The following is an 11,405-nucleotide window of genomic DNA, read 5'->3' on the forward strand; positions in this document are numbered from 1 at the left end:
GTGTCTGTGTGTGTGTGTGTGGTGTGTATGTGTGTATGTTTGTGTTTGTGTCTATATATGTGTGTGTGTGTGTGTGTGTGTGTGTGTGTGTGTGTGTGTGTGTGTGTGTGTGTGTGTGTGTGTGTGTGTGCTGTGGATGCCCTGACACCTGCTGTCCTAACATAAAGCCCTAAACCCAAAGCCTATACCTATTTGCAATTCTTACTGTCAAATTTTTGTTCCTTTGTGTTAAGATTTGTCAAATGTTTTAAGATCAATAACAAGGAGCTATTGTGTACATCGGAGAAACGTATTGTGTGAATGAGAATAGCTTTTCCACCTAAATGTTGCTTTATTTATACATTTTTCTAAGTAAAATCAACTATACAATCTAAATCATGTTGCTAAGCACTATTTTGATATAAATAGTCCAATTAAGCCTATCGGAGAGGCACATAATTTCACAACAACACTTACGTAATTTCACTCAAATGGGAGGTAAAATAGAAAATAATTAGATATGAAAAAAAGGAATTAAATTGAAGAACCATCTCTCCTAGGTAAACTGATGTTTTCCTCTGCCAACACTAAGCTGTAGCCTTACCATCAATCTCTGCTAATTATCAATTTCATACTTATTTGCTCTCTTGTGCCTGAGAACAGCACTGGTAATATACAATTAGCTTCTCTGTGAAAGAGCCATTTTGTCAATTTTTGCACAGAACTGTTGTCACTCTGTAGCCATGAAGCATTGTTTAAAGCATGTCGGTATATATTTTACAGTGCAACTGTGCATTCACAAAGAGAAAGCGAGAGAGAGAGAGAGGGGGATGAGAGCGAAGAGAAAAAGAGAGGGTGCGTGTGACGGAGAAAGACAGAGATAGCACAGACAGTGCACAGACAGTGAGTAAGAGAGAGAGAGAGTTAAAGAGCGAGAGTGAAACAGAGGCAAAGACAGATCTATGCTTTAATGCAGCATCCCTCATTAAATAAACATGCACCAGTATGGAGGGAGGGCACCTGGAATGAGAGATCCAAACTCCATAGGAGCTCTGTGGCCCATCCAGCGTGAATAGTGATAATCGTGAGGAAGAGCCAGTCCCCCTGAGCCCTGCATCAATATAGCATGGCTCTGCCAAAACTTGAGCCCAGATGTGGGGAAGCAGAGCACAGGGACGGAGAGAACATCAGTGCCCCTCTGACTGAACAAGCACTGCAGTAGTGTGTGTGTGCAGCTTTGCCTTATTGGTGATACAATGACATCGACAGGCATCGGCGGGAGGGAAAAAAGAGGGAGAGAGTGGAAGAGAGAGGTAGGTGGTTGTGTGTCTGTGTGTATGTGTGTGTGTGGGGGGGGTGTGTGTGTGTGTCTGCCTGGTCTGTGTGTGTGCATGTCTGTGTGTGCCTGTATATGTGTGTGTGTGCGTGTGTGTGTGTGTGTGTGTGTGTGTGTGTGTGTGTGTGTGTGTGTATGTGTGTGTGTGTGTGTGTGTGTGTGTGTGTGTGTGTGTGTGTGTGTGTATTTGTGTGTGTGTGTGTGTGTGTGTGTTTGTGTGTGTGTGTGTGTGTGTGTGTGTGTGTGTGTGTGTGTGTGTGTGTGTGTGTGTGTGTGTGATAGCAGTGAACCTGTAGCCTGGTATACCCGACACCAAACTGACTTTGTGAAAAGGTAGGGTCTGGCCACTTGTGAAGAGACAGGGTCTGGCCACGCTCCATTGGGTAATTGTTTCCAGTCAATGCATCCCAATGGGTGTAGACTTCAGGCTCTTGTTGACACTACTGGACCACCCTTAAACCATTTGGTCTTGACCTCTGAGGGATACTTCCTCCTATGCTCCTCGGAGTGCAAGCTGATATACTAGCCTTTTCCTAAACCCTGTTGGTGGTGAACACATAATGTCCTTGATGAATACATTTATACTTTCAACTTGCTCCAGCTTCAATTCTTATATGTTTGCTAGTGGCACCATAACTGTTTCTGTCGTTTCGTCTAGCTCTAGTGCTGTGGTCAATGTTGTCACTACATTTCAAACAAATGCTTCACTTCAACGTTATCAGACTTAGCCACCCCGACTGGTCGCTGATTGGGGGCCACTCAGAGTGGCCCAGTGACCCTTAATGTTATTTCACACTGTAGTAACGGGTTTTTGCTTCCTGTGTGTGTGTGTGTGTGTGTGTGTGTGTGTGTGTGTGTGTGTGTGTGTGTGTGTGTGTGTGTGTGTGTGTGTGTGTGTGCGTATGTGTATGTGTGTGTGTATCTTGCAATACGAGTTTCCAGACTTTAATCACAAACGACAACTGATCAGTGAGCAGTAGGTGGGCAGAGGCAGGCTGAGGAACCTGTGCTCACAGAAGAAAAAAGTGTTGAAACTGGAAACACACACACACACACACACACACACACACACACACACACACACACACACACACACACACACAAACACACACACTCACACACACCCACACACACAGACACACACACACACACACACACATTTACTGATGTGCATATGGACATGCATACATGCAAACACACATACATTATTTAGAGGAGATTGATTAACACTGCTAGCCTGACGATGTCATACTCATAATTCTAGTCAGAATATGAGTCTGAGACCGAACCATTGGGCTGTGATTATGGGGCGTGTTTCAACGAACCAGGAAAGAAAATTCCTCTTTGCTGAATTGGATACCTAGAACCAATCAGAGCAACGTAGTATTATTACCATCTGATAGATTAAACTTTTACCTGATCCCGTAGGAAGGACGGCAAAAACATTGTTTCAATCGACAAATGCCTTGATCGCGTTTCTCTGTTCCTCTTTCAAAATGAATGCGCTGTCAATATCTGTTGAGATATGCCTGCTCACGTTACTTAATTAGCACTCAAGGCTAGAAGCTACCATTTGTTTCAATGTTTTTTTTTGTCTACGCGTTAGCATAACCGATCAATAATGGTCTAGAGTGCTTCGGTTAAGACCTACAATCTTTGGCAACACTCGTTTTGCGTATACACAACTAACCGAGTCAATGTAGACATAAAAAAAAGTCGTGTAGATAGCTTAAATCATATAAAATATGTCCCACTAAGCTCCCGAGACGGCGCCATCTTTGTCCGATGTATAGGCTATTCTATCTATATCTGTCCATCAACGTATAAAGCCCGCCCTTACAATTTTATTGGTCAGATCACTTTTCGGTGGGCTTGAATCCCTCCCAACTAGCTCGACTCCAGACTGAATCTCCCAGACCAAAAATGTTGTGGGCGGAGTTCAGGCTGGTATCCAGGCTATAACACTGCTAGAAACTAACATAAATATACACACAAACCAAACAAACACACGCCAACACACACACGCCTCTCCCTACAATTGCAATGTGGCAAGCTCTGTCACTTATTCTCTTTCTAGCCTCCCTCTCCCTGCCTCAGGCACATACTGTACACACACACGCACACACACCTCTCTATACCTTCACGCTTGAGCAGTGATTTCTGGTTAACACAGGCTGTAGGTCTATAATAAGCGGTCATGCTGCCAGGGCACTCCCACTCCGAGGTGAGGTGGTTGCCGTGATGGCGGGCCGGCGGATTGCTCTGACATCTTCGGAGCCGCCGCTGTCAGGCTTGACGCCTGAGTCTCCCTCTCCTCCCTCTCCTCCCCCTTCTCCCTCTCCACCCTCTTCTCCCTCTCCACCCTCTCCTCCCTCTCTCCCCTCTCCTCCCTCTCCTCCCCCTCCTCCCTGCCCCCCAGGCAAACTCAGAGTGATGAGCAAGGGGCCATCGTCCTAAACTCCAATGTTGTAACTCCTTGGTGTCACACACGGTTAGAGCCCTTCCCCCCTTCTTCTCCCCCTCCAACTCCCCTCCCCCCCCCCCCCCCCCGCCTCTCCCACACTGCTTGCAGGATTCCCATTTCCCTGCGTAATGGCTTAGTCTTGTTGCTGCTCTGCACGCAGTTACTGTGCAGAAGGCCTGACCCACTTTGGAGAGTATCCCTGGCCCTACACCTCCACACTGCCCCTCACTCTCGGTCCAGAAGGATGCTGACACAATTGGGCCACAACGGAAAACACGGATGGCCCAGTCTCGCCCCTCTGCGGCTGTGGGTTACTGAGACTCTTCTCCCAACATATACACAAGCATAACTTCGCTTACACACCCCACAAGCAGGCTTTCAAGCTTTTTCATGATCCTACTAAGATGGTAGATGCTCATCACAAAACTAACGATGAATCACTACTCTGAAGGGGGCTGTAGCTCATGGGTCTGTTGTCTCTCTCATTTGTACCCATTCATGTCATTTACATAAATTAATTTATATGCGGCTTTTCACATTAAAGCTGTGAAGCACGACAAATAGGACCCATAACAGGTACACTTTATTCTTGCCTGATTAGAATCGACTAGGTTCCAGTGCACTTGGCAGTGTATATTCCCTGAACAGGCTGGCAGAAGAGCTATTTGACGATGATGATGATAATGATGATGATGATGATCTCCTTAGAGGTCTGTAAAGGATTATAATGAGAGATTCATTACCTCTATAGCTACATTGGAATGGCCAGTGTGTTGACTGTAATGATTCAAATTTGTGAGAGTCAGATTGACATAGTTAAGTTGACAGGCCGGTAGTTTTTCTTTTCTACAACTGGACTGTAATTTTCACTGTGTTTTCATTGATTTGCTTTAAAATAATGAAAACCCCTGGGTCATAAATTCTCTCATAATGCCAGTCAGGTGCTACGTCGGTTTACCCTTAATGAAGACCTCAGGTTGAAGTGCACAGGTTACTGTTGAACGCAGTGTCACAGCATCATAGATAATAGAGAGGGACATGTCATAACTATCTGTACATCTGTACTTTTCAAGTGCAATCCATAGCTGTTGTCTCCTCAAACACTTCATGTATTTGGGCTCGCCGTATGCTAGGGTTGATAAAGCACTTTATATATTTGGGCTAGCCTTATGCTAGGGTTGATAAAGCACTTTATATATTTGGGCTAGCCTTATGCTAGGGTTGATAAAGCACTTTATATATTTGGGCTAGCCTTATGCTAGGGTTGATAAAGCACTTTATATATTTGGGCTAACCTTATGCTAGGGTATTGAAAGCACTTTATGTATTTGGGCTAGCCTTATGCTAGGGTTGATAAAGCACTTTATATATTTGGGCTAGCCTTATGCTAAGGTTGATAAAGCACTTTATATATTTGGGCTAGCCTTATGCTAGGGTTGATAAAGCACTTTATATATTTGGGCTAGCCTTATGCTAGGGTTGATAAAGCACTTTATATATTTGGGCTAACCTTATGCTAGGGTATTGAAAGCACTTTATATATTTGGGCTAGCCTTATGCTAGGGTTGATAAAGCACTTTATATATTTGGGCTAGCCTTATGCTAGGGTTGATAAAGCACTTTATATATTTGGGCTAGCCTTATGCTAGGGTTGATAAAGCACTTTATATATTTGGGCTAGCCTTATGCTAGGGTATTGAAAGCCAGTCTTCATTCTGTTCATGCAGAGTAAATTGGATTTTCAGTAATCCTCCTGTACTCTATAAACAACAGGACACGGTTGGTATGGGAACCGAGAAACAATAATTTTGCCAACAGAACACCCCCAAGTCATCAAGGTTTCCACTCAAAGTTGCACAGTCTACATCCAGCACTCAACTCATCATTTGCAAAATTCATGCCACCATGACATGTGCACAGACCCAAACAGTCATCTGTCTGTAAACACAAGATGTCAGAACTTCCAGGCCAACAAATCTCAGATGGTAGCAATCATTGCTGTCCCCTGTCCAGAGAGGGAACCTCCTTACTCAGTGGCTGTCAGTACGGAGTGTTGTGACACCCACTAGAAATGACAGCCAGAGAGAGAGAGAGAGAGAGAGAGAGAGAGAGAGAGAGAGAGAGAGAGAGCAGGAGGGATGGTAAATGTGTCTGTGTTTGTGTGTGTATGTGTGTGTGTGTAAGAGAGAGAGAGGAAGAGAGAGGGAGGGGGGGAAGGTGAGAAAGACCAGGGGAGATGGTGAGTGTGTGTGTGTGAGTGAGAGAGAGAGAAAAAAAAGAGAGAGAGAGAGAGAGAGAGAGAGGGAAGGGTGATTCAGAGGAGGGCAATAAGGCCCATACTGAGGCTGGGTGATCCGAGACACAAAATGGTGGCAGAGCGGGTCATGGGCTCAGCTGGGCCTGGCTCCATCTGGAGGGCCCTTTCATTTAATCACGGTGTGCTGCTCTTCACTTGACAACACCCGGAGATGATCCATAAGCTCCGTCCAAGGAAGAGAGAGACAGCCCCCCCCCCCCCTCCCTCCACACACTGCCTTATTGGACTTCCTCAGTTCTTTCGCACACAGCTCAAGGACCTACTCACACACATCCTTAGATATGTTCTTAAAGGTCTTTTGCTTTCCTCGTATATTGTGGATGCACTTACAGGCATTCCATGTGCAGACTATAATGCTGTATGTCGCACTGAGCAATGATATCAGGGAGCTTGAGAGGCATTAGGCATGAAATATGAATGTGGTCAGCTCAGACTCTTTGAGTCACAACTACTGGGGATGTTGCCATTGTTTCTTTCATTTGATCTGGTTTGGAAACACCCATGGGGATTTAAATACAGAGATTAGTAACGCCAGACGCCCAGCAAACCCACGCTGCCATTAAACCAATTACATCCATAATCGAGCAGTGAAATGAATTGCAAATTGCTATTCATCTTCATAACTGTCATGTGAGGCAATTTAAAACATGCATACCTCTAGCTATACCCATAAAGCTTACCTATTATTCCAATCTTTTCTCATGGCTTTTAACACTATTACACACATACAAAGTCGTAAAGCATATTCTCCAGACATTATGCACAAACTTATGAAATTAAGTCGGTCTAAAATGTCACCGATTCCGTTAAACTATTCGGACAGGGCAAGGCTTTCACAGAATAGAATCAAAATGCGTGGCAAATATATAATGCATGGTAACCGGCTTCTGCTTCAGGGACAGCGCAGGGACAGCACCTGCCCTTTTGCTCTATGACTTAAAAAGGGCCCTTTTTCAGGGAACTTAAAAAAAAAAAAAAAGTTTAAATGCACGTTATAACTTGACTCGACAACTGGTTTGAAGTTTGTACAGTTGTTCTTAAATATCACCCTTGTACCCTCTCGTTCGGCCACAGTGACAATAGACTGCGAATCTCCATCAGCACCATGGACAGCGCTATGATGCGATCTGCAAGACAGGGAGCGTATTTTCCTGATGTGGTAAATGCAACTTACCTCCAATGTCGGGCCGAAGTTTTTTATCATATTCTTTCAGTAAGTTGTTTAATATCTCCGTCGCATCTGTCTGGTGGCTTTTTGGGGCCAACATTTGGTTCACTGTCATATCATCATCATATTCGTCCTCGGCTTCAATTCTTTGAGAACTGGAAAAATACATAATGGGGTTATTCGAACAAACGAATTAGTTGTTTCACGCACGAATGTAGTCACATATGTTTCGGTCACCGTTATTTAGACAGGTAATTCAGCTTGATTTAAAAACGCCTGTTCTCTGTCAGAGCTTGTTTAAAGAGTTGGAGATAAAACGTCATCCCTATCCGAAATGCAATAATAAGGATACATTTAATTTCCCTTTATATACCACGCCTGTTATGGCAGCGTGAATAACTTGGATACATTCCCTTGCTCTATGCATGCTGTGCGCTATACAGTTACATAGGTGCAGCATATGTGGCACTGAATCAGAAACACAGAATTCTCCACTACAAATCAGTGTCTGTTTAAAGCCTACTGCAGATTTTTACAAACACAACGTTCATAGTGTATTTAAAACAAGCGGGCTTGCGATAAACATGTACTAGGGACACAATAGAACCATTACTGGACTACTGTCGACACACAAAAAAACTACTTGTTAACAAAAGATGGGAAAATACTCTGTCAAAGTAAAGGTAGCAGAGATTAGCTGCTTAATACAGGGTACTTTATCTGCACGCGCGTTTAAATGAGTAGTGCCTCGCCCGTCACTTCGTTTCTATTCTACAATCAATTTAAGGGGATGTCGGATGTTCCCCTTCAAACGTTTGCTATGGTTACAAAAAGTTAAATGACACGACAGAAAACTTTCTGGGATGAAGACAAAATTACATGTAACTTACAGACCCTCAATGTTTGTCTGTGTAGGTGCACAGCTGGTGGAATGAACATTAATCCCACAGGTTTATATCTTTATTTGTCATGTGAACATAACCCTCCTAAAACACAAAGGCAAGGTTAATAATCCGCACATCACTTACCATGCACGGAACACGGAGAGAAGTGAGAAGACGAGCAAAAATGTAGTAGACATATTGAAATGAGGAGAATGCCAGCTTGGATGAGACATTGGTGAAAAGGAAAGCGTTGAAAAGTGGTCCACTGCTAGTCCTTTCGTCCAAGACCCTAACTACAAATGCGCAATTTACGAAGTCAGTTGCCGATGTAGTGTAATCCTGTGAAGGGAATGTTGCATCCGCAGCAGAAAGAGTCTATCCCTTCCCTAAATTCGCTCATGTCGATAATGAATGATCTCAGATAGTTGACGAATCCCTCCTGCTCCTTGAAGTTGCAATGCCTTCGATGGCACCCGTTCATCCAAAGACATAATGACTAAGTCCATTCACACCCCTTTCGCACCCCAAAACGCGTTCGTTGGAAGCCCCTTTCACTAAAATGACGTCATATGCACTAGAAGAAGCTTTCTCATACAATTCCATTAAACATGCCATACATCTAGGCGTTTTGATGCTTTGCCTGTCAGTATTGGGAGGATTCGGGGAGTTGTGGATATATTTCACGCTGTGTCCACACCACTTGCAATGTGCTAGTTTGCGGGTTGATAGCGTCATGTTCTTGGGAAAATACGGCGCAGATAATTTCCTTACACTTGAAGACACATAGTATTAAGTTACGATATTTAAGGCGACAAAATGGTAAGCTGTGTGTCATTACAATGCATGAGATTTTTGTATATTGTAATAGGTAAGATGTTGAAATGTGTTTTGAACAGATGTGTACACGCCGGAGTTTGTTTCCAGATGTCTCTCTGTAAGCTAATTAGGCTACTTGTCATTTAGTCGGGTAATGAATATGACACAGACCGTCCACAGGCATGCGCACGTATTTCATCGGAATCAATTGATCAAAGAGAACACCAGTAAAGCGCGTCATTCTTCTGTATCATTTATACTTTGACGGTTTGACTATTATTTTGCTTTGTAATTTGAAGTGAAATAACGCTTTACTTTAATTTGGGAACTGTTATTTTCAAAAGAAAATATGACATCATAGAGGTCCACGCCGCCCGACTATCTTTTCCAAAAGTGACACCCCTCTTCACAGTAGGCAACACCATATCCGCTTTAACGGGGCTACTTTAAGGCCTACTTTAACAACCCCAGATATTTAACGACATGAAGTGAATTTCATCTGGTCAAAACATTTCTCGCAAGAGAGTTCGACTGTGGTGTACTCTGCAAGACCCAAACGTGTGGTCCATGCAGGCTGCCAAAGCCACTACCTACAGTTGATGAAACGTTTCCAATGGGTTAAGAAAACAGGTTAAACACAATCAATGCGATTAATCGCAGAATTATACATCGAATGAAGCGAACTAGTTTTTCCATAGATTGGCTTGATGTCCATGACTGAATGTATGGTACAGTATCCTCTGGTGGTCGCTTATAGTAATGCAGAGAGAAAGAAGAATAAACATTAATAGAATAAGATAAGCGAAAGCCACCGGCCAAACATTATTATATTTAACAAAAGAGGCCTCCCATCCCAAACTAATTTCGTCTAGAACAATATACATACAGATAAGGTGAGAACCTGGTTTGTGTGTTAATTAGGTGTGAGGTTGCCCGTAGGCTATCAATAAATCGACAGGAAAAAACAACACTCCAACAAATCTCTCATTTAATGAGTTGGCATTTGTTACTGTGGAAAACATCTATAAGATTTATCCCGAACAAACTTAAGTGAACTCGAGTTCTAAGACCACTGCATGTTTCAGGATCAAAACTGTGAAACTGTTCAAAGACAACATCAAACAAAAATACTTTCTGTGAAAAAAATGCAGAGATGAAGTGAATAAGCCAAATATTGGTATAAAGCAAGCATGTGTGAGAGGTTTTCTGCTGACATTAAGTCATCATAACTTGAATGTATGTTGAAATAGTTGCAACTGTATTCCACTCCATTCATCATAACTTATAGGACATACTAGAGGACATGATTGAGTTGGTTTGCTCTCTCCGATTGCAAATGGACATTCCATGCCATAAAAGAACAAAACAAAACAGCTTTTTTTAGATGGAGTGTGAATTGTACCAATCCTTTGTTCAAAGTCTCGTCCTTGCTACATGCTGCACAAACACAAGCACACACACACACACACTCAACTCAACTGGTGGCATGAGTGAAAGCTTACACCAGCATCAAGTGCGAGCACAGCGAACAGGAAAAGCAACTTAAGTGGAGCTAAATCCTGGGCAAACAGATGTGGTCCAGATGTTGCCACCACACAGAGAAGCATGGGGATGGATGGAGCTCAGCTCAGACCTTCTGCTGGGAACTCTGGCCAGAACATGTTTATGAGTGAGCATGTGTGTGTGGAAGAGTGTGTGTGAGGGACAGAAAGAGAGAGTGTGTCTGTGGTCTATAATCCCAAGAGCAATCAGGAGTATCCTTCTTCGGCCGCGACCATGCAGACTGTTCCATTAGGAAAATATGATGCAAAGCTTCACGCAACAGTCTCTCTCTCTTGAGTCCAGCCTCAGCACTGTTAAATACAAGCATTCTGCTCAATGCTCATGCCCCCACTGTCCAACACACGGGGAGATGAGAGAGATAGAGAGGGAAAAAAACAGCCAGTGATGAGAGTCTCCCTTTGACACTAATACTTCCCATTCTCTCTCTCCATAAAGCTGAATGGGTGGGGAGATTCCCTTCCAGCTGATCCACATACCACAGGACTCATTCATCTTCCAGCACTTTTCATATCTCAGTGGTTCCATCTGCGGCGGGAAAAAACACCCTGTAAATCCTTGGATACAAGCGCTGCAAGTTTGGGAGTATTCACTCAAACACGCACACACTGACAGAAACACCCAAACACACGCACACACACTGACAGACACACACACACACACACACACACTGCACAGCAGGATTGGGAAATAGGAGTGTGATGAAAGCAGTTAGCATATAGCAGCTATCACCTCGGGTGGGCTCAAAAACAACAGAGCTTGGCCAGGAAAGCATGCCAGCCGTGACTTTATTGCTTCAGACAGCTATTCTCAAAGGACCAATGTACATGGGTTTCCCAGAGATGTAACTGAAGGATGTGCCCTGTGACTTAGAGCACAAC

General features: G+C 43.6%; 1 protein-coding gene across 1 annotated transcript in view; it reads right to left on the reverse strand.

Annotated features, from left to right (window-relative positions):
• Positions 1 to 8,381, reverse strand: part of gabrg3 (gamma-aminobutyric acid type A receptor subunit gamma3) — a gene marked incomplete at both ends in the record, with an annotated part of 145,501 nt that extends 137,120 nt beyond the window's left edge. Inside the window, 2 exons of the mRNA XM_080832482.1 lie at positions 7,271 to 7,419; positions 8,293 to 8,381. Of these exons, the coding sequence (XP_080688608.1) occupies positions 7,271 to 7,419; positions 8,293 to 8,381 (238 nt within the window). The remainder of the gene's footprint in view (positions 1 to 7,270; positions 7,420 to 8,292) is intronic.
• Between the last annotated feature and the right edge of the window lie 3,024 nt (positions 8,382 to 11,405).

This window comes from Sprattus sprattus (assembly GCF_963457725.1).
Source record: "Sprattus sprattus genome assembly, chromosome: 2".
Classification (NCBI taxonomy): Eukaryota; Metazoa; Chordata; class Actinopteri; order Clupeiformes; family Clupeidae; genus Sprattus; species Sprattus sprattus.